At 45.5% G+C, this 24481-nt stretch overlaps 1 protein-coding gene and 1 non-coding gene across 5 annotated transcripts in view; one reads left to right on the plus strand and one right to left on the minus strand.

The window, feature by feature from the left end:
- Window positions 1–24481, minus strand: part of slc12a7 (solute carrier family 12 member 7) — a 254830-nt gene that overhangs the window by 68252 nt on the left and 162097 nt on the right. For all 4 annotated transcript variants that reach the window (XM_033016701.1, XM_033016690.1, XM_033016696.1 and 1 more), the window contains exons 4-7: window positions 23724–23870; window positions 17371–17425; window positions 13914–14044; window positions 12089–12330 (exon numbers count right to left, since the gene is read on the minus strand). In XM_033016701.1, coding sequence (XP_032872592.1) covers window positions 12089–12330; window positions 13914–14044; window positions 17371–17425; window positions 23724–23870 — 575 coding nt within the window. The remainder of the gene's footprint in view (window positions 1–12088; window positions 12331–13913; window positions 14045–17370; window positions 17426–23723; window positions 23871–24481) is intronic.
- Window positions 7793–7984, plus strand: LOC116970589. Its single transcript, XR_004411207.1, has one exon. It is a non-coding gene; the product is annotated as a U2 spliceosomal RNA (small nuclear RNA).

Consider the following 24481-nt stretch of genomic DNA (forward strand, 5'->3'; position numbering starts at 1 on the left):
TCTGCCATGCATCTGCCCACTCCCCCAACCTGTCCAAGTCACCCTGCATTCTCATAGCATCCTCCTCACAGTTCACACTGCTACCCAACTTTGTGTCATCTGCAAATTTGCTAATGTTACTTTGAATCCCTTCATCCAAATCATTGATGTATATTGTAAATAGCTGCGGTCCCAGCACCGAGCCTTGCGGTACCCCACTAGTCACTGCCTGCCATTCTGAAAGGGACCCGTTAATCCCTACTCTTTGTTTCCTGTCTGCCAACCACTTCTCTATCCTCTACCCCCAATAAAAAAAATAATAATAATTGCGCTACTATGACTGTATGCACGTAAATATATTTATTTATTGCTCATATTCTATGTCGCTCTTCTAGGGAGATGCTAACTGCATTTTGTTGTCTCTGTACTGTACACTGCACAATGACAATAAAGTTTGAATCTGAATCTGAATCTAATTTTGCCCACAAATCTCCTATGTAGGACATTATTAAATGCTTTCTGAAAGTCCAGGTACACTACATCCACTGGCTATCCCTTGTCCATTTTCCTAGTTACATCTTCAAAAAATTCCAGAAGATTAGTCAAGCTTGATTTCCCCTTCGTAAATCCATGCTGACTCGGACCGATCCTGTTACTGCTTTCCAAATATTCGGCTATCTCATCTTTTATAATTGACTCCAGCATCTTCCCCATCACCGATGTCAGGCTAACTGGTCTATAATTCCCTGTTTTCTCTCTCCCGCCTTTCTTAAAAAGTGGGATAACATTAGCTACCCTCCATTTACATGTATCACAAATATAAACATGTAGTCACATAATCACACAGTCATTTACGTATATCACAAACACCAGAGGTCTGAACAACATCCACTGCCCTACCCTCGTCAATCATCTTCATCACCTTCTCAAAAAGCTCATCCAAGTTAGTAAGACATGACATGCTGTATATAAAGCCATGTTGACAGTCCCACATTACTCATTCTGTTCCAAATAGGAGTAAATCTTGTCCCAAAGAATCCTCTCCAAAAGCTTCCTTAACACTGACACGAGATGCACCCACCTATAATTCACTGAATTCTCTCTACTTCCCTTCTTAAACAAAGGAACAACATTGGCTACTCTCCAGTTCTCTGGTGCCACCCCTGTGGCACAAAAATCCTTGTCAAGGCTCCCCCGATCTCCTCTTTTGCCTTTTTCAATAACCTGGGATAGATCCCATCAGTTCTGTGACTGGATAGCAACAAATGCTTTTCACTGCACATTGGCTCTAGTGACAACAATAAACTAAACTAAATTAAATTAATGGAATAACTCAGAGGGTCAGGCAGCATCTCTGGAGAAAAAGGAATACGAGGTGCTATTCCTCCAGATCAGATGAGAGACTCTCTCAATTCCTCCGTCTCCACCGCCCAAGATGAGGTGTTCCATACTAGAACATCCGAGATGTCCTCATTCTTCAGGGAACATGGGTATGGAACATAGATGAAACAATCACACGTGTCTCCTCTGTGTCAGCCACTGGAAGCCCTGCAACAGCCTTTTCCAGCCTTCTGCTCCAATAGGCCGTCACGTGGACCGGATGTGGCCTACAGCAGTGGAGCAATGGTGGAGAACATGAACGTCTTACGTTTGGCCAGGCCGACTCTGCAATGCTGCCAGGACAACAGAAATATCCGTCATCTCGGAATGGACCCCTCTATTAAACACATCTTCCCATCTGCAACCCTTTCCACCATCCGCAGGGACTTCTCCTTCCACAACTTGTTTCACCCATTTCTTCACAACCCAATCAAAGCGTCACCAAGTACTTTACCCTGTAACCGCAGGGAAGGCAACACCTGTCCTTTTGCCTCCTCCCTTGTTTCCATCTAGGGATGCCTTTCAGGTGAGACAAAGCTTCCCATGAACAGTACCTCCTCTAACATCTAATCCTGCACATCGGTGAGATCAAACGTAGACTCGACAACCGTTTTGCTGAGCACATGTTCTGCCTGGCTAGGCCGACGGGATCTCCAGTTTGTCAACCATTTCAACTACTCTTACAATACCCATGCTTTCTGTCCTGGCCCCCCCTCTACTGTCAGAGTGATGCCACATGCAAATTGGAACAACAGCACCTCATATTTCACTTTGGTAGCTTACAACCCAGTGGTATGAACATGCCTCACCTTCGTTCCCGTCTGCCCCCACCTCAATGAGTTTTGGGTTTGCCACGACATAGAGCTTTTCTTCCGTCGCGTCCGCCTCCATGCCTTTTTCTATGGGAAGGAGTCCTCACCACCAAGTGATGACTCCTTCTTCTGTCTCCACTGGTCCCATTCCTCTTGGGACTCCCACAAATGGCCTTCTCGCTCTTTAGACCTTTTTATTTCTAACTGCCGGTGTGACATCAACCATCTCAACTTTTCCACGCCCCTTACCTACGCTAACCTCGCCCCCTCTGAATGCACAGCCCTCCATTCACTCTGCAGCAACGCCGACATTACTAACCCCATACTAACCGGCATCCGAACCCCATTCTCCTGCCTTCTTCCCATAACCTGACACCTGTCTGGCGAGCTGACCTCTGCTGCACCCGAGGCCAGGCACCAGCTCTCAGACAACTCCTCCTACCTATCCTTGGATCATGATCCCATAGATGAGCACCAGGCCATGATCTCACAGATCATTTTTGATTTTATCACTTACTGAGATTATGCCTTCCACAGCCTCCAAAATTATTGTTTCCCAGTCCCGCACAGCCCGGTTTTACCTTCTCCCCAAAATCCATAAACACAACTGCCCATTGTTTCTGCCCGCTCCATTCCCACTGAAGTGATTTCCACGTACCTTGACCATCCCATCCCCCTGGTGCAATCTCTCCCGACCTATGTCCAAGATACCTCACACGCCCTTCGTCTCTTTAGTACCTTGTTTTACGGCAGGTACTTGGGAAACGCGGTAAGCTCGTGAAGATTTTTCAACATGTTGAAAAATGTCCACGAGAGCCCCGAGTACCTACGAGAGGCTATTACCGTAATTCTCCGAGTTCGAATCAGGGAAACTCGGGAGAACTCTTGAATTACCTCGTACAGTGGGACAGGCCCTTTACTCCAGCTTTTTGTGTCAATCCGGTATGAAAATTGAATTCTCTAATATTAAGTAACTTCATCTCATAGTTTCCTCCCCTCTCCCTCACTCCTCCCAAGTCATTTACCAGTTTCAAAGTTCTCCAAGTTGTTTCTCTTGAGATCACACCTTCCCTCGCCAACAATAGACCCATCAGACTATGCCCTGCCGGAGATCATTTGTGGCTGGCCTTGAATGGTCCTGATTTTTTCTCACATCCAGTTCTTCTCACCCTCCCTCCCACCAAATTCTACTTTCAGTCTGTAATAGGATCCCAACTTGAAACATCACTCATCCTTTTTCTCCAGAGAAACTGCCTAACCCGTTGAGTTACTCCAGCATTTTGTGTCCATCTTTGGTATAATCCATAATCTGCAGTTCTTTGTTTCTAAACTAAATTAATGCTCTGCAAGAGCCCAAATACCTCCTCCTTCTTCATCTCAAATGTGTCTTTCCTTGTTAGTGTTCTCCACACTGATCTCACTGTTCTCCATATCCGAATCCTCAGTGAAAATAGATGCAAACTACTTGTTTTGTACCACACCTACATCATCAAATTCCTCTTTATCCATGACCTTACCTTCTCTCTGGTAACCTTTGTTTTTAATATTGGTATAAAAACCTTGGATAGCCACAAAATGCTGGAGTAACTCAGCGGAACAGACAGCATCTCTGGAGAGAAGGAATAGGTGACGCTTTCAGACTTGCATTTTCTTTAATCCGTTTAAGAAGGAACTGCAGATGCTGGAAAATCAAAGGTAGACAAAAGTGTTGGAGAAACTCAGCGAGTGCGACAGCATCTATGGAGCGAAGGAAATAGGCGACGTTGCCTAATTCCTTCGCTCCATAGACGCTGCCGCACCCGCTGAGTTTCTCTAGAATAGTTTTGGTCTCCTAATCTGAAGAAAGACATTTTTGCAGTACAGAGAAGGATCACCAGACTAATTTCTGGGATGGCAGGACTTTCATATGAAGAAAGACTGGATAGACTCGGCTTGTACTCACTAGAATTTAGAAGATTGAGGGGGGATCTTATAGAAACTTACAAAATTCTTAAGGGGTTGGACAGGCTAGATGCAGGAAGATTGTTCCCGATGCTGGGGAAGTTCAGAACAAGGGGTCACAGTTTAAGGATAGGGGGGAAATCTTTTGGGACCGAGATGAGAAAAACATTTTTCACACAGAGAGTGGTGAATCTGTGGAATTCTCTGCCACAGAAGGTAGTTGAGGCCAGTTCATTGGCTATATTTAAGAGGAAGTTAGATGTGGCCCTTGTGGCTAAAGGGATCAGGGGGTAAGGGGAAAAGGCAGGTACAGGTTACTGAGTTGGGTGATCAGCCATGATCATATTGAATGTCGGTGCAGGCTCGAAGGGCCGAATGGCCTACTCCTGCACCTATCGTATATTGTCTATTGAGACAACAACTTCCCTGTCATTGTCAGGAAGGCAAAGGAGATAGTGATCGACTTCAGGAAGAGAAGCAGTGCACATACCCCAGTATGCATTGACGGTGCTGAAGTAGAGATGGTTGAAAACTTCACATTTCTAGGAGTCAATATCACCAACAATTGCTCCTGAACCACCCATATTGATACAACGACTAAGAAAGCAAACCAATGCCTCTACTTCCTTTGAAGGCTTAGGAAGTTCAGCAACTTCTACTGATACACCATCGAAAGCATTTTATCAGGATGCATCACAGCTTGGTTTAGAAATAGCTCCATCCAAGACCGCAAGAAACTGCAGTGAATTGTGGACGCAGCCTAGACCCTTACACAAACCAAACTCCCTTTTGTTGACTCCATTTATACCTCACGCTGCCTCGGCAAGTCCAGCAGCATAATCAAGGACCAGTCGCACGCTGACCGCTCCCTTTTCTCCTCTCTCCCATCTGGCAAAAGGTAAAGAAGTGTGAAAATGCACACCTCCAGATTCAGGGACAGTTTCTGCCCAGCTGTTATCAGGTAACTGAATCATCCTACCACAACCAGAGATCTGTGCTGAACTACTATCTACCTCTTTGGTGACCCTCAGACTATCCTTGACCAGACTTTGCTGGCTTTACCTTGTAATAAACATTATTCCCTTATCTTGCATCTATCTGCCTATATATGTGTGTGTGTGTGTGTGTGTGTGTGTGTGTGTGTGTGTGTGTGTGTGTGTGTGTGTGTGTGTGTGTGTGTGTGTGTGTATATATATATATACACACACACACACATATATAGGTAGATAGATAGGTTATATCATATAATATTACTAAAACTCTCATTTTACTTCGGAGTCACGTGAGTGACTACGTGAAGAACCCGCTCAGTGCGCAGGCGCGGCATTACGCCAGCAGTGCAACAGCGGCTGCAACAGGAATTAGGCTCTCCCGCTACAGAATGAACCGGACCGTCAGGTGAGTACCCTGAGGTCGGGTTTTCTTTTACAGGTGAGCCTTTTTCTGCTTGTGTTTTTTACAGACAGAGAAAAAGGCTCTGGAACAAAACTGTCCCCCGTTCAAGGAGGAACGTATTCCCGTCGGGGAGGGGGGCAGCAACAGGCGGTAGGAGCGTTACCCGGTGTTCCGTAATTCCCCGACACCGTGCCGAGGCCAGCCTGCTAATACCTGAGCAGCGGGCTGGATGCATAGCCACTTGAGAGGCATCCGGCAGGTGTTCCCGATGTCGGACGGGACGTCTCTCCACCCGCACGGGGGGAGAGAGAGCCGCCTGAGCTGCTGGAGCGGCTCACGGAGCAGGTGCCTGCGAGACGCGCTGCTAGAGAGGCGCTCTCGCTACTACAAGGCACAAAAGCTCCAGAAGAAGGCGGTAGGAACATTTACCGGGCGCTCCGCTATCCCCATCACCGCGCTGAGCCCAGTCCCGCTAGTGCCTGAGCTGCGGGCTGGATGTTCAGCCATCCGAAGAGGCATCCGGCCGGTGGCTTCCGACTTGTCGGAGGGGACGTCTCTCCACCCGCATGGGAGAGAGACAGCCGCCTGAGCCGCTGGAGCGGCTCCTGGAGCAGGAGCTCCTGCGAGACACGCTACGTGAGGGGCAGTCTCGCTGGAGGGTTCAGGCATACCATCCACAGTGCCTAGGCACTGCCCATCGCTTCCTCCTTAGTGTGGTTAGCTTTGGGGTGACCAGTGGCTGGGCTGGTCATGAAGAGGGGTCACTGGCTGAACAATATTGGGAGTATGCTTGAGGTACAGGATCAGGAAGAGCTGCTGGGTGTGGCCGCTATGTGGCTCCACCACTAGCGAGATGGCTTTTCAGTCTCAACTGATGGCCAGCTTACTACCTGTCTTTTCCAAAAAACCTCTCCAAGACAGGTAGCCATGAGGCGTTGGTTTTATCATGCCTCCCCTAAATTGCATTTACTCAAAGTGCCCTCCATTATTGGGGGATACATTGAGCAGCGCATTTAACCTAAATATTTAAAAAATGCATTTGGTACCCTGACGTCGGCTATCATGTCCACCTGCTCATTCCAGAAGGGCAGGGTAGTATGGCAAAACACCTGACCCTACTGTTCAACGGTATACCTCATAACTTCTCAAATGAACTCACAAACCTGCCCTCAATCTATGAAATTAACAGGACTATGAGAACGCCGACCTCACAAGCACAGATCCTGCTACCTGGCACTTACCAAACCAGTCCTAAAAAACTGGACGAAGTGTTCAAACTATTCGGCACAAGAGGGCAGAGTCTGGAATGAGCACCACACTAAACCAGACAGCAGTACCTCTACGTGTCCACCAGGTGCTTCTACCTCATGGTACTGGTGAAAGCTCGGGGCCTGCATGCCAAACCCGTAGCATTTTAGGCCACGGCCCAGAGCAGGCCCCAGGGAAAATGCGCCACCCCCCAACAAACATCGTCCCTACAAGAACAAGGAACCAGAAACCGAAGAAAACAACAATGAAGACAGATAAGTATGGTTCCTACCATCACATAAAGGTTAAGGGTTGTACTAACAAGGGGTGGGTGAATCACGCCTGGTTAGGAAGCTATCACTCTTGGTAGTTATATACCAAAAAATAAATACAAGGGGAATAGAATTAATATCTTGCCACCAATTCAGCAAGCACCCCAAGTGGTCTACCCTCCCACGATGGTGAATGTCGCACCATCGTTGATAAACCACTTGAGTATTTCACCAGGTATACCCATTCATGGGATTTGTAACTACTACCATGGATCCAAGGATACTTTATGGTAGACATCGACCTTGAAGATGCACACTATTCAGTACCTTCTCATATAAGTTTCGGATATACCGCAATTACCTGGATGGAGTAACCATGATGAGCGTTGCGGCATTTAAGTCAAAGTTATCCAGAATCAACTAGCCCTGACACTTAGAAACATTCCGTCATGGCATGTCTATATATTAACGACAAACTAGTTCAAGTTCAAGTTCAAGTGAGTTTATTGTCATGTGTCCCTGTATAGGACAATGAAATTCTTGCTTTGCTTAAGCACACAGAAAATAGTAGGCATTTACTACAAAACAGATAAATGTGTCCATATACCATGATATAAATATATACACACATGAATAAATAAACTGATAGTGCAAATAACAGAAAGTGGTTGGTAATAGTCAGAGTTTTGTCCGAGCCAGGTTTAATAGCCTGATGGCTGAGGGGAAGTAACTATTCCTGAATTCCTTGGATACAGCTTTAGCTGCATCGCTTCTCGGCCTTTTGGCTAAGATCAAGTGTAGTATCTGTTATTATCAGTTTAATAATCTGATACGTCCCTTATCTAGGGACCATATATTAAATTGAATTTTGGAACAGGGAGATGGAATAGGGGCTTGCTCCGTCCACTCCACGCATCGACCCAGTATTGCAGTGCCTCTGGGAACGGTGCACAAAATATATATCCAGATATTTACGTTGACCATCCACAACTTTGTTATCTGGTATTCATTAAGACTATCAGTCATGGTGCATTAACCACCAATCAACTACGTGGCAAAGTAATTGGGATATAGCAGCATTACCAGCTACTGAACTTTGTACCTTTCCTATGAGCTGAGATACTAGTGTTCAAAACTATCTCCATACCTGTAATATGGGGGCAAATGGATTAATCTGTAGTGTTATCATGGAATTTATCGGCAGGAAGGATTATGGTTGTACACTTCCACCTGTTTTGAGTAACATCTTATGTGTCCTGATGTGTTACTGAGCTTGTAATACTTAATGCCAATATGAATTGACTTAAACATGTTATATATTAATTACTTAATTCTAGTGAAGCATTTGCTCAGTAATCCACCAAATTTGCATGTTCGTTTATAAGATAACAACATCACAGTGGTGGCATATACCAAACCACTTGGGCGGAGAACATCGATATTAGGTGACAATTTATTAACAATTGGAACCGTATGTCGTCAAACATGTTTGACCATCAGTAACTCACCTATCAGGTGAGCTAAATACTGTAAACATACATTTAAACCAAAAATATTTGCTGAAATTACTAAGCAATGTGGACACCAGATATCGATTCCTTATATCCAATTAAATCACCACGTACTAACTTACGTCACATGAAACCAATCTCAAGGCAGCGGCAATGGAGACATTCCCACGTATTGAGGGGTGGGGGGAACCTAATCTCTATGTTTTCCTTTCCTTCTACCTCTTCAATAGGTACTACGGCTTCATCAGTCGGGTACTACGCAAATTACAGTGGACCAAGTCCACAAGCATGGTTCCCAGTGATCCTCGACATGGTCATTAAAAGAATTGCAGAATTGGGAAGACCATTGCTGTGCTTGGATCAGCAGCACTATCAACCTGATGACAGCATTCCGTCGCATATCCTAGGGAACATACCTGAGGAGCATCAAGAAATGGTAACCTGTTTTCCAAAACAGGAATTACACATTCAACTATAACAAAAAACTGTACTGGAGCTCCTGGCAGGTCTTCACCACAATGAAGGACATGTTCTGTTAGCCTACTCAACTTGGGTACCGCTCACTGGTGATCAGATACAGGAGAGGTATATCAATCCATTCCCCAGAAATAGGTACACCCAAATTGGGATGTCAGTGAAATCCTGACATACTTTAGGGGATGATCACCAGCCAGGTCACTCACCCTGGAACAGCCTACCCTGAAGATGGACATGCTGGTGGCCTTACATCAACACAAAGAGCCAGCTCTCCCATCTACTGCGATGGGACAACATGGTTATAACACCAGATAGTGTCACATGCCCATTCAAGGGTTGGCCAAACAGAACAGACCAGGAACATCAGGTCCAGTCATGAAATTCCGGGCATACCCACCTGAACCACGTTTTATGTGTCATGACCCACTTAGAGATCGACACAATAAGGAATACCGAGGGAGAGGAAAAAGCCTTATGGGTCAGCCACAGGAAACCTCATGGTCGGGTGACGAGCTAAACTATCTCTAGTGGCTCAAGCAGGTACTGGGAGTTGCTGGAGTAAATACTAACGTGTATAAAATCTTATTCCACCAGGACAGCTTCCACGTCAGTAACTAAGAGGATGGACGAGCCTATGGACCACATCCTGGCTACTGCAGGGTGGTCTAGGGAGTATACGTTCCAAACTTTTATAACAAACCACTGACAGAACCTGTATCGTTTGCAGAAAAAGAATCTGCAAAAAATATATAATTTAAGCCCGGGGGAGCAATTGGTCTTGTTGTTGTTAATAACACCATTATTGTTTTTACAAACAGATTCATGGTTGATTACGATAACATACTTCCTCCCTCGAATGACTTCGGCAGCGAGTGAAGTATGAACTGTTACACGGTTTGAAATCACAGAGCTTTGAAGTCTTCACGTAGTCACTCACGTGACTCCGAAGTAAAATAGTAAGATTAAACGAGAATTTACCAGTTTGAAGTTTGATCTGTATTTTATGAGGAGTTACGAAGAGGGATTACGTGCCCTCCGCTCCCACCCTCATTATATGGATCAAACTAATAAATTGATGTCTCCTTATCTTTACTATGTTTACTTCAAATAACTGTGTCTATCTGTGATTCCACACCGCTGCTTGGAAGTATGCCGCGCCTGCGCACTGAGCGGGTTCTTCACGTAATCCCTCATCGTAACTCCTCATAAAATACAGATCAAACTTCAAACTGGTAAGTTCTCGTTTAATCTTACTATTTTGCTTGGTTGTGAGTGTCTGTGAGGCTGTCTGTGACTCATGTCCTGAATCACACCAAAACGGTACACGATAGCGCTACAATTATTTGCACCACTTTACTCACCATTGTCCTGTGGTGTGTTGTGTCAACTTTTGTTCCGATTATGTTATATTTTATGTTAATCACATTTTTAACTTCAAAAAAATTCAAACAGTGCCCCATTTGCCGTCTTTACTTGACTGGAATCACAAAGGACACCCAAACGCTCCTCAGCCACAGTTCTGGGCTTTGCAGAATTTCAGACCGCCATCTTTTTTCCCTTTCACCTGCCGCTCCGGCAAGGGTAGGAGCGGAACCGGGGGCAAGGATGGGGTAGGAACCGGTGCGGGGTCCGGGGGCGGGGAGAGGCCGAGCTGGCATTCGCGCCTTGGCGCTGAAGCTTTGGACCCGCGGGGAAAGAGAACATCGGCACGTGGGGCTCTGTGCTGCTCGGCCCATCCCCCCCGACAGCCTCTCACTCCCCCTCCCTCAGATCCAGACCGCTCGGCCCGCCGCCGACGTGGTGGAGAAAATGGCGCTAGCGGAGGTTTACATCGAAATCCTGGCGTGGAGGGAGACGGGGGGGATTGAGGGAGTAGGGAGGAAGAGGGAGGGGAAAGTGGGGGAGGGATGAGATAGGGGGAGGTGAGGAGGATGGGATAGTGGGAGAGGAGGGGGTAGGGAAGGGATAGCAGTTATGGCGAGAGTGACTAAAGGTAGCGGAAAGGAGAGGGAGGGAGAGGTGAGGGAGGGAGTGGGGGAGGAGAGGAGACGGGAGAAGAGGGAGGGTAAAGAGGAGGGCGATGGAGTGTTGGGGAATGGAGGAGGAATGGAGGAGGATAGGGGTAGGAAGAGGGATAGCGAGGTGCAGTTGAGGAGGGTTGCCGTGACTCGCGTCACAACGGGGATCTATGGCATCACAACGGGACATGTCAGCCACGCCTGCGCAGTTGGGGGCTATGGGTGAGTGGTGGAATATTGCATTTGGGGACCAGCCCTCCCGTGTGACAGGGACACAACGGGTCCCATTTGGTCTAGTATTTATTACTAAAACTCTCATCTTGTATGTGAGTGAGCGTGTTTATTTGTGTGCTTTTCATGGCCTGAACTACGTCAAAACCGTACACGATAGTACTACAATGTTTGCAACACCTTACTCAGCATCATCCTGTAGTGTGGTGTATCAAGTTCTGTTCAAATTGATGTTATATTTTACAAGTTATTCACATTTTTAACTTTACAAAATCCCAATTTGAGAAACATTTCTTCCTTCTTCATTGGCAGTTACAGCTATGACATCACAATGAGATTGTAGCCTTGTCCGCTACAATGTTGCAATCCCAGGACACAGAGTCCTGCCAGCCCTAGCAAGTGCCATTGCATTTTTTTTAAAGTTTAAAATGAGGGAGGGTGAATAAGGGAAAATTAGCACAGTTGGGGGCTAAGGGCGAGCGGTGGAATATTGCGTTGGGGGAACGGGTTGCGTTGGGGGAACGGGTGAGTGGTGGAATATTGCGTTGGGGAACGGGTTGCATTGGGGGACCAGACCCCCCGTGGGGGCTATGGGTGAGTGGTGGAATATTGCGTTGGGGGAACGGGTTGCGTTGGGGGACCAGGCCTCCCTTGTGACAGGGACCCAACGGGTCCCACTTGGTCTAGTATACTATAAATGGCTTGAATTTTAATCATGTATTGTCTTTCTGCTGACTGGATAGCATGCAACAAAAGCTTTTCACTGTACCTCCATACAGGTGACAATAAACTAAACTGGACTAAATTGAGATGAAATTACTTACGGAAAGTCTGGCGGACTGAAGCCACTTTTGATGACCCCTGCATAGATAGAGAAGATGGAAAGGATGACGCAGGCCAGGAAAACAAGAGCCAGTTTGTTGACGTACTTGACTCCTACAAATACCACTGTGGCCATCAGAGCGATTGTACACGTGCCATACAACCTCATGTTATTCAGCATGGCCTGGGATTCTTTGTTGGGATCTTCTGATTTGAATATAGCTGCACTTGGAACAATGTAGGTCTAGAAGGAAAGTTTGTGCATTTAGACCTAGAAAACCTAATGAATTACTATTCAAAAACGTACAAAAAATGTGGCAATCTTGAAGATTTCAGGTTTTACTTTACAGCTGTTACATTTCTATCTGCACTCAGCTGCCCCTTGTGAACACAATTTATACTGAGTACAATTCCACACGTGTTAAATACCTTTCACTTCCAATGTTCAAGCAGTCAGGAGTCTTCAGATTATTCAGACACACTGTGCTCAGGCAGGACAATAGGGTTTAGGTAGGATAACAGCAACAGCTGGAAGTATCCGAAGGCACCACTGGATAGGACAACAGTGATGGAACAAATAGGCAGCTATTTCCTCTACCCCACTTCAGTAGCATCTCCCAAATTTAAAGCGAGATTTAGGATATGGAAACTCCTTTCTGCTTCCACAAAGGTGAAACGTTGAGATTTCCAAAAAACTGTGGTAATTTGTTTTGGTTTCAGAGTGGCATTGCCTCTTGGTTTAGATAGCAAGGTGAATGGGAATTGATAAGACTAATGAACAGGCAATTAAAGTTTTGGATGAGTTGGTAGTTAAAAGAGGGTGCAAAATTAAAGCAAGATGCTGTCCACATTATTATTAACATATAATAAAACAAATGAGATGAACAATGGGAGAATTTTGGAGAATACAAATACACGAGGGCAGATGGAGATCGAGGTGGTGGTGCTGAGACTCCAGAAAAACATTAAGATTGATACGTTCTGAGAGCCTAATGGGATCTATCCCAGGTTACTGAGGGAGGCAAGATTACAGGAGTTTTGACAAGGATCTTTACTTCTCCCCCATTGAGGTCCCGGAGGACTGGAGAATGGCCAATGCTGTTCCTTTGTTTAAGAAAGGAGGTAGAGATAAACTAGGGAACCTTTGGCCGGTGAGCGTCATGTCAGTGGTTGGGAAATTATTGGACAGAATTCTTCAGGATAGGATATATTCCCATTTGGAAATATTAGGGTGTGGAAGTTTCAGCTAATAGCCTTTAGAAGGGAAAACTTGTAAAATGTTCCTGTTCCTCATTCTTTTCAAGGGACTCTGTCACAGCTCCAACAAAATACCGTGTAGGTCAGCTACATGGACAGACAGCATTCATTATGCCCCTGTCCCACTTAGGAAACCTGAACGGAAACCTCTGGAGTCTTTGTGCCCCACCCAAAGTTTCCGTGCGGTTCCCGGAGGTTTTTGTCAGTCTCCCTACCTGCTTCCACTACCTGCAACCTCCGGCAACCACCTGCAACCTCCGGGAACCGCACGGAAACCTTGGGTGGGGCGCAAAGTCTCCAGAAGTTTCCGTTCAGGTTTCCTAAGTGGGACAGGGGCATTAGACTATAATACAAATCAGTGCATTCAGGGGCTGACTAATGGATTGTACCCACAAGTCAGCAGTAACATATCAATTGACCAAAGTTTAATCAAATCATGGAATCAGTAGGAAGAGTGAAATGGCCTATTCATTCCCCTCCTGATTAAATGATGATGCAATAAATTACATACTTAAAAATGCTTTGAAATATGTTTTGGACTTGACTTGGCTCCAGTTGAAACCAACTCACCAACAGAATCTCAATTGTCCCCAGGATGTACATGGCTCCAGCAAATGTTGTTCCCAGATAAAAGCACAGGCCCACAGCCCCTCCAAACTCCGGACCCAAGGACCTTGAAATCATGTAGTAGGAACCTCCAGCTATGAACAAAGGAACACTAGTGAGAGGACTGCTGATGAGAAAAATGATTAGATTTTATCACCGATAATATGGCTCAGAGTAAACACAACACTTCAGCAGGAGCAACAATCCAAAAGTACTGTCATAAACTAGCTGATGGTGATGATTACTAATGGGTTTGGACACTGTAGCTGTCCTCAATAACGATCAGCACACAAGCACTTCAAGACTGTGTGCTCAGCCCCCTGTTCCGCTCGCCGATGACTGCATAACCAGTAACACAGGTCTGATTCGATATTGAAATTTGCTGATGACATTATCATTATTGGATGAATTAGATAATGAGTCAGAATATAGCAGGGGGATCAATCGTCTGATTGAGTGGTGCCAGACAACATCCTTGCTCTCAATGTCAGTAAAACCAATAAGCTAATTGTTAACTTGTTAAAGAGGAAGGCCAAGGGTCCACAAACCTGTTTTCATCAATGGGTTGGAGGTGGAGAGAGTCAACAACTTCAAGTTCCTGGGACTGCATATCTCTGAATATTTGTCCAAGACCCAGCACATTTTGATGCAATCATAAAGAAAGCCTATTAACGCCTCTAATTCCTTAGAAGGTTGAGGACATTAGGTATGTCAATGAAGACTCTGCTGAATGTCTTCAGGTGTGTGGTAGAGAGCATCTTGACTGGTTGCGACCTGGTTTAGCAACTTGAATGAAGGAGACTGCAAAAGGTGGTGAACACTGCCTAGTCCACCATGGGTACTGACCTCCCCACCATTGAAAGGATCTATAATAGGTGCTGTCTCAAAAAGGCTAACAGCATAATCAAGGATCCACACTTCATTGGCCACACTCTCATTTCACTCCTGCCATCAGAAAGGTGGTATAGGAGTCTGAAAATGGCAACCTCCATTTCTTCCCAATGACCATAAGGTTATTAAACACTACAAACTGAAACTGAACCTCTGAACCAGCTGTCATAGATGGACCCCTAACCCATGTATCCTCTTTGTCAACATGAGATATCCGTATTCTTTAATGCACGCACTTTCTCCCGGTTGTCATAGATGGATCCCTCGTTCACCTCCTCCTTGTCCCGTAGTTCTGCTCTTGCTCTCCCTCCCCTCAGATGCAACAAGGTGAGAGTTCCCCAGGTCATCACCTTCCACTCTACCAGCCTTCGCACAGAACACATCATCCTGTGAACACATGTACCTTAATTGGTGCATGTGACAATAAATGTGAATCTGAATCTGATTCGGAATCTCCTGCATTTCTGTCATTTCACCACCAGTCATCCAATCTCCATCCTTTTAGAAACATAGAAACATAGAAATTAGGTGCAGGAGTAGGCCATTCGGCCCTTCGAGCCTGCACCGCCATTCAATATGATCATGGCTGATCATCCAACTCAGTATCCCGTACCTGCCTTCTCTCCATACCCTCTGATCCCCTTAGCCACAAGGGCCACATCTAACTCCCTCTTAAGTATAGCCAATGAACTGGCCTCGACTACCCTCTGTGGCAGGGAGTTCCAGAGATTCACCACTCTCTGTGTGAAAAAAGTTCTTCTCATCTCGGTTTTAAAGGATTTCCCCCTTATCCTTAAGCTGTGACCCCTTGTCCTGGACTTCCACAACATCGGGAGCAATCTTCCTGCATCTAGCCTGTCCAACCCCTTAAGAATTTTGTAAGTTTCTATAAGATCCCCTCTCAATCTCCTAAATTCTAGAGAGTATAAACCAAGTCTATCCAGTCTTTCTTCATAAGACAGTCCTGACATCCCAGGAATCAGTCTGGTGAACCTTCTCTGCACTCCCTCTATGGCAATAATGTCCTTCCTCAGATTTGGAGACCAAAACTGTACGCAATACTCCAGGTGTGGTCTCACCAAGACCCTGTACAACTGCAGTAGAACCTCCGTGCTCCTATACTCAAATCCTTTCTCAGAGATTACTTCCTCTGCAACTTCTTGGTTCAATCACCCCTTCCCACTCAAACCACCCCCCCCCCCCCCCAGATACTATCCTCCTGCAAACACAGGAGATGAAACCAGACTGATTCCTGGGATGTCAGGACTTTCATATGAAGAAAGACTGGATAGACTCGGTTTGTACTCGCTAGAATTTAGAAGATTGAGAGGGGATCTTATAGAAACTTACAAAATTCTTAAGGGGTTGGACAGGCTAGATGCAGGAAGATTGTTCCCGATGTTGGGGAAGTCCAGGACAAGGGGTCACAGTTTAAGGATAAAGGGGAAATCCTTTCGGACCGAGATGAGAAAAACATTTTTCACACAGAGAGTGGTGAATCTCTGGAACTCTCTGCCACAGAAGGTAGTTGAGGCCGGTTCATTGGCTATATTTAAGAGGGAGTTAGATGTGGCCCTTGTGGCTAAAGGGATCAGGGGGTATGGAGAGAAGGCAGGTACAGGATACTGAGTTGGATGATCAGCCATGATCATATTGAATGGCGGTGCAGGCTCGAAGGGCCGAATGGCCTACTCCTGCACCTATTTTCTATGTTTCTAAAGGCAGGCAGATGGGACTACAGATGGGGTATTTTGGTCAGTATGGGCAAGTTGGGGCGAAGGGCCCGTTTCCATGCTCTATGAACAGCGTGAAGCTCGCAGTCCCTGGTTAGCGACCGACTTCGGGAGTTACAACCGCAGGAGCTTTGATCGTCCCCACACGGGAGCTTTGTTTGCCCCGATCACGGGCCTTCGACCGCCGGCTGGGGGAGCATCGATCACCCGACTGCGGAGAGTTCGACTGCCCCGACCGCAGGAGAAAAATGAGGGAAGATTAGACTTTATTGCATTCCATCACAGTGAGGAATGTGGGGAATCTGCTGTTTATGTTAACTTTTATTTTGTTGTGTGTCTTGTTGCTTTTTTTAGTATGGCTGTATGGTAATACAAATATCAAGGTACCTTAAGTGGTACAGGTGACAATAAAAGACCTTTGAAACCGTTGACTCTATGCAGTAGTCTCTTTCTCCTGCACCAGGCACATTACTGCATCAATGTATCTATTAGAAAAATGTTCCTGCCCATGTTCAAACAACTTCATTTGTGCTTGACACAACAGCGCAACATTTAAAATGAAAGTTGAAATACATTAAAGGATCTTCAGAAAATCTAATTATTATTGTGATTTTACTCAAATTGAAGGGTCTGAGTCTGGCCACTGAAGTGTCTGAACAATGCTAATGACTGTTTATACACAGGTTCAAAATAAAAATCACTGAGCCAACAGGTGCCATAACAGGAGATACCAGACATTTCTATTGTGTTAAAATCCTTTCTTGTGAGATATCACTTTATAAACAGTGTTTATTTACCTGGCACCACACCATTGGTTGCTATGGCACTCATCGATATTGCAGTTAGCGAGGTCTGTGGATACAAGTCAGGTGAAAATTAACTTGACGCCCCCACAGAAAGATGCACAGCAATCTTCAACATTACCAGTAATGCTTTGTTAACGCTTCATCCAATGGTTTACTCTCCTTTTACTTGTGAGAAATAATCATTTTACGGTGCAAACATGGCTGGCAAGAGCAACTTATAATTAGCTTTAACAAAGTTATTTTTGAAACGCTTGCAGCAATCCTTCTAAAAAATATAGAGATTCCTAATAGCAAATAAAGTATCGCTAAATGGTGTTAAGTGGATGATCCAGAATTTTGTCCCAACAAACACTGTCAGAGATGGTGGGAGATTTGCCAAGGAATTTGCATATATGGTTATTTTCTTACATCTATTTTCGATCATAAAAATTGAAAGGAGTTGGTCATTCAGTCCATTGTGCTTGTTCTGGCATTCAACAAGGCCATTGTTGGTGCCTTTTGTCAGTGCCACTTCCTTGCTTTAACTACAGAGCCTTTGAATCTCCAAACAAACAAAAATCCATCCACTATTTTGAATGTACTCTAGAACTGATCCTCCGCAGCCCTCAAGATCAAGAATTATATACAGAAAATGCTGCAATAATATTCAGCATGTCTGCCCCATCTATGGGAAGGGAAACAGAGTCAACGTTTCAGGTCAGAGATCCATAATAGAGAACTTTGTTAGTTACTGTTCTGATGAACAATCTCCAATGTGAACTGTTGATGCTGTTTCTCTTGCCACAGATGGAGACCAAATGACAAGTATTTCTAACATATTCTGATTTTCTTGGCTATCCCCTAGGCTATTTGAGACTGTAATCCTGGTCTTTCCCGCCAGGAAAAATATAATCTCATCTACTCTGGAAATTCTAATTGGAAATATAAACATAGAAACATAGAAAATAGGTGCAGGAGTAGGCCATTCGGCCCTTCGAGCATGCACCGCCATTCAATATGATCATGGCTGACCATCCAACTCAGTATCCCGTACCTGCCTTCACTCCATACCCCCTGATACCTTTAGCCACAAGGGCCACATCTAACTCCCTCTTAAATATAGCCAATGAACTGGCCTCAACTACCTTCTGTGGCAGAGAGTTCCAGAGATTCACCACTCTCTGTGTGAAAAATGTTTTTCTCATCTCGGTCCTAAAGGATTTCCCCTTTATCCTTAAGCTGTGACCCCTTGTCCTGGACTTCCCCAACATCAGGAACAATCTTCCTGCATCTAGCCTGTCCAACCCCTTAAGAATTTTGTAAGTTTCTATAAGATCCCCCCTCAATCTCCTATATACTTGTATGGTTGAATGCTCTGTCACTTTCTGACATACACTGGTTATCATTTCCATTTGCTACCATTCCCTGTCACTTTGTTCTTTCTTCCCTCTACTCTGCTATTTACAGGTCCCCCAGGTTACGTTCCTGAGAAGTCTTCATAACCTGAACTGTTTGCAAGTCGAAAATGCAGCCTTGAGCCAAGTTCACACATGGCAGAAGATGGCTGCGAAGGTGGATTGTCCCAGAGGAGTAGATAGTTTGGAGATGCATTTCAAATCTTGTTTTGCCGTTCTTAATAGTAAAGCTGATATTAACAGAATGCTGGATTAGAAGATATTAGGTTTAACAGACTTGGATTGTGCGCGCGCGCACGTACACACACGCACACAGGTGGGTGCCTGGATTGCACTGTAAGGGGAGGTGGTGGAAGCCGATACGATAGTGACATTTAAGAGACTTCTAAATAGGCAGATGGATATGCTGGTACAGGTGCACAACCTTTTATCCGAAGATCCAAATAACGAAAACCTCCGAATAGCGGCCATTTTTTCGGTCCTTGAAGAAAGGTCCTTGAAAACGTTCACCGAGGGCGGCCCGCAGAGGTGACAGCGGAACCTCCGGTCGGTCCTCGAAGAAAGGGGAACTAAATCCCCATTCATAAAAGAGAAGATGAGGGTATATTGCGCGGGAGGGTTAATAATTGACAATATGCTGCTGCCTGCCCGCTGAATTAAAAAGTTCCCACGGTAGACTCACGATATACAGTGTTTCGTGAGTCTTGCGTGGGAACTTTTTAACTCAGCGGGGCAGGCAGCAGCAGATTGTCGCTCGCTTCAGTATCACCCCACCTACACCCACCCCTCTGCTTCCCGGCCATGTGTGTGACCCCTTCCCTCCCCTCTCCAGCTCCCCGCCCATTGCACCGGCGCGGGGGCTTTGCACTGTCTTCACGTCGGCGATTTCGCAGGACCGTGTCAGGACCAATTGGACACCGACCACCAGGCCCACCGCAAGCACGGAGATCCCAGAGACCCACAGCCAACAGCAGCCCAGCCCAGCCCCACTCCAACTACAGAGGAAGCTGGGTTGCGGATGACGGGGCGCAGCTCGGGGCGTCGTAGGGGCCCATCGGGGAGCGGCCACTCATAGCCACGCCGGGAGATGTAGGGCCCTGCCCCGGTCTTGATGTTGGAGCCCCCGGCGGGCGCTAGCAAGTCCGCGGCAATTTACAGCCGCGCCGGGCGTTGTAAGGCCCCCCTCCAGGTCACTCTCAACCTCTATGATGTTTGCTCTCAACCCCGTAATTCGGGCGGGAGAAGTCGCCGCTGCCAGTGCCCCGCAAAGCAGTCTCCCACCGGAGACCCGCGAGCTCCCGGTGTCACCATCCACCGGAGTCGGGTCGCAGCAGCTCGCCCCCGCAAATCTCCACGCTCCGAAGCTGGCTAGCTCCACGGAGGTAGGTCCGTAGGTCCACAGCTCCCACCGCCGCCCACCGACCCCCAGGCCCACTGCAAGCACGGAGATCCCAGAGACCCACAGCCAGCAGCAACTCCAGCCCAGCCCTGCTCCAACTCCAGAGGAACACGTAGGGGCAGAAGCTGATGGTGTGCAAGGTACGTCTTGTTCTTGGGGTGGCGGATGAGGGGGCGCAGCTCGGGCTGTGGGCGAACTGCCACTTGTCGCTGTAGCGGCCAAAGATCATAGAGGAGCTCCTCTATGATCTTTGGTAGCGGCCCAAGATCATAGAGGAGCTCCTCTATGATCTTTGGTAGCGGCCCATCGGGGAGCGGATTCCTCTGGAGTTGGAGGGGGAGGGGGGTATTGTGCTGTTTGATCGCCCCCTGCTATCCCAGGGACAGGGAGACACAGTGGCTTTTTAGACTGGTGGGCAATCACTTCCAAAGTTCTGCCCACACAGTCAGTACACTTCTCCTACACTGTATTTCATACAAACATTTATTCTGCAAGAAAAACGACATTGAAGACTCAAACTCGCGATCGAGTAACTGCCAGGATCAAGGCGCAAACTCGCGACCTTGCGGATATGAGCCGAGCACTCTACCACTGCGCCAGCCATTAAAATCTACGCTAAAAAATTTCCATTCCGAAGACCGACAAATTCTGAATTACGAAAAGTGTCTGGTCCCAAGGCTTTCGGATAAAAGGTTGTGCACCTGTAATGGAGTTACATGGATCATATGTAGGCAGAGGAGATTAGTTTAACTTGGCCTGAAGGGCCTGTCCTATGCTGTACTGTTCGATGTTACGTATTTAGCTCAAGCCGAATGCTGGCAAATAATGATATTCTTTTAAAAGATTTTACTGAAGATGAGGTTTTAATATTATTGACGATTAATAACAAGAGGATTTCAGTATAGGAGTAAAGAGGTTCTTCTGCAGTTGTATAGGGCTCTGGTGATACCACATCTGGAGTATTGTGTACAGTTTTGGTCTCCTAATTTGAGGAAGGACATCCTTGTGATTGAGGCAGTGCAGCGTAGGTTCACGAGATTGATCCCTGGGATGGCGGGACTGTCATATAAGGAAAGATTGAAAAGACTAGGCTTGTATTCACTGGAGTTTAGAAGGATGAGGGGGATCTTATAGAAACATATAAAATTATAAAAGGACTGGACAAGCTAGATGCAGGAAAAATGTTCCCAATGTTGAGCGAGTCCAGAACCAGGGGGCACAGTCTTAGAATAAAGGGGAGGCCATTTAAGACTGAGGTGAGAAAAAACGTTTTCACCCAGAGAATTATAAATTTATGGAATTCCCTGCCACAGAGGGCAGTGGAGGCCAAATCACTGGATGGATTTAAGAGAGAGTTAGATAGAGCTCTCGGGGCTAGTGTAGTCAAGGGATATGGGGGAGAAGGCAGGCAGGGGTTATTGATAGGGGACGATCAGCCATGATCACATTGAATGACGGTGCTGGCTCGAAGGGCCGAATGGCCTCCTCCTGCACCTATTGTCTATGTTTCTATGTTTCTATGATTTTAAAGGGAATGCTACTGTTGGCCCGGACAATGTGCTTTAAGACAGAATTGATAAAATGGACACCAACATGGATAACTAGAATGCATTCTTCCTTGGTGCAAATTGGCAAAGTTCCAGCAAGTCTTAAAAATAATCGCCTGCAATCCCCTCACGGCTGGCAAATCTATTCCGCCAGTCTCCTAAATGCTTGTTCATTACATGGGCTGTATATAGGTCGGACGTTTATAAACTGAGGATAATCTGTCGTTTAAAGCATAATCCACAACCCTAATTTGCTTGACGTTGATCGCAACTTCATGCAAGTGAAGCCCATCACAAAATAATGCTTCCTTTTTCCAACATGTACCAAAATTCCCATTTTCATTGCACAAATCTTTGATCTATACAGTCAACTCACTAACCTCAATGAACCCATACCAATTGGTATGTGGCTCAGGTAATAGAGTATTATCTCTATGATTGGGGCCTTTGATGCTCAATCCCCATTATGTCAATGGTTCCCACATGGACCACCACAGTCGGATTTATTCCCCTCCTGTCCAATTCCTCTCTAATCCTGGTGCTAGTCAAGCAACCCGGTTTTGGACTCACAGTTGCAGCTGCAGAGAACAGTATATATTCCCCTTAGTGTCTCATTGTGACATTCCTTTTTATATACCCAACCCCTGTGCAACAGTGCTGTGATTTGGTTTTCTTATTCACCCTGTAATCTCTGGTGCAAGAGCATTGTGTCTGTTAGACAAATGCATGGTCTGTTGCTCCTGTAATTACATCCTTTGGGTTCCCATTACAGTCTCCATCTAATCACACACTCCTGTCCCTCAACTCAACAGGCCAACCATTCATTTTATTATTATAATCTCAAAGCTGAATCAAATGTCTTTAAATTTAATGACAATTTTAAAACTATGGGTCTAATTTAATGGGGACAGCAATGTGTTTTATTGAATTATTATCTGCAGGAAGTGAGGGGTGAGGGTTCTTAGTGCACATCAAATGGCCTTGAAGTCAATAGTACTTAATGCAACATAATTCATTTGTGATGCTATGTGAGAACAGAAAAACAAGGTAACAGCACATGACCACTTTGGATAACACTGTCGCATATACCACCAGAACAGCTTTGTGATCTGAACTTGTGGTGTGAAACTTTACTCACAGTGACACATTCTGCCTGTTACCCACTTTAAATTATAGTGAATTAATGTATATTTTCAGGGAACCCAGTAAATAAACTAATGTTGACTGAATCCAGGATGTGCATCAATATAATTCACAGTGCGAGGACCACATTGCCTCTTGCAAATCGCACCCCAGCTTCACTACACTGACAACATTTAACCAGTTACTATAAACTTAATGTTCATACCTAGTTCTGATCAATAGGCCTCTAATTTCAATAGGGTCAGCATACAGTCATAACAAAAATTAAAGCCCTTGCTTGCTTGTTTTTTGTACACATGTACAAGTTTTTTGTATCCATGTATACTCACTGGGACATTTACTTTATGGAGAACATCTTCTACTCGGAGTTATTCAGCCAGAAAGTCTACAGACATTCCGTAACTTCATTTTTAATTTGTTTAGATTAGAGATACAGCGTGGAACCAGGCCCCTAGGCCCACTTAGTCCATGCCAACCAGTGATCCCAGCATTCTAACACTATCCCACAGACTAGTGACAATTTACAATCAGTTTACAATCCTGTACATCTTTGGAGTGTGGGAGGAAACCAGAGCTCCTGGAGAAAAACCTCACAGGTTAAAGGGAGAACTTACAAACTCTGTGGAGACAGCGCCTGTAGTCAGGATCGAACCTGGGCCTCTGACGCTGTAAGACAGCAACTCTACCACTGCGCAACCGGTTGTACTAATGCCCCATTCATAATGTGCTTATTAAATAGAGACATTTATTTTCATAATCCAGGATTGCCCCTTCACTTATCAAAGTAAATATTCTCTTCAATTCGGATTCCATAAAGCTTGAGATATTTTAGAAGTTGAATTTCAGCAGCTGCCAACTTACACAAGCACAGCACATGAAGACAATCCAGAAAGATCCAAAGATTCCTGCAGCACCCACAATCCACGTCAAACGCAGGAACAAGATAACTCCCAGAATGTTCTGTAGACATGGCAGGTAGACCCCTATAAAAGTACCCATTCGAGGAGCCTGCAAGAGAGCAATAACAGAATTAGGTCTCTTCAGAGAAATATAAAAAGCAACAAACAGCAGCTGCTGGGAAGAGGCAGGACACAATTTTGCATGGTGAATCAAAGGTATGACTGACACTAAATAACGAGCTAAAAAAATTCCCATATCAAAGCAGTCAAATTTATTGCACAGGCAACTGAAACCAATTTGTGAAACTTGCAGTATTGTTGGGAGAACTAAATGGAAGATAAAACAGAGAAACATATACTGCATCTTTCAGGTCAGCTAAGGCACTTTACAGCAATATCAGATTTTTGAAATGCAATCACAGGTCATGTTTTAAACACAAAAGCCAATGAGCACTCAACAAAATAAATAACAAAATAAATAAATCACGCGGGCATCAGGGAACTCAAATGACTAGATCATTCATATTAGGTGTTGGGTAGGATCCACAAACCTGTCTCAACCAATGGGTTCATAAATTGTAGGAGCGGAATTAGGGCATCAAGTCTACTGCGCCATTCAATCATGAATCAATAATTTCTATCTTTCCCTCTCAACCCCATTCTACTGCCTTCTCCCCCATGACCCCAGGAAGGGCCTGTTCCTGTGCTGTGTCTCTAAAC

This window comes from Amblyraja radiata, chromosome 2 (assembly GCF_010909765.2).
Source record: "Amblyraja radiata isolate CabotCenter1 chromosome 2, sAmbRad1.1.pri, whole genome shotgun sequence".
NCBI classification, from domain to species: Eukaryota; Metazoa; Chordata; class Chondrichthyes; order Rajiformes; family Rajidae; genus Amblyraja; species Amblyraja radiata.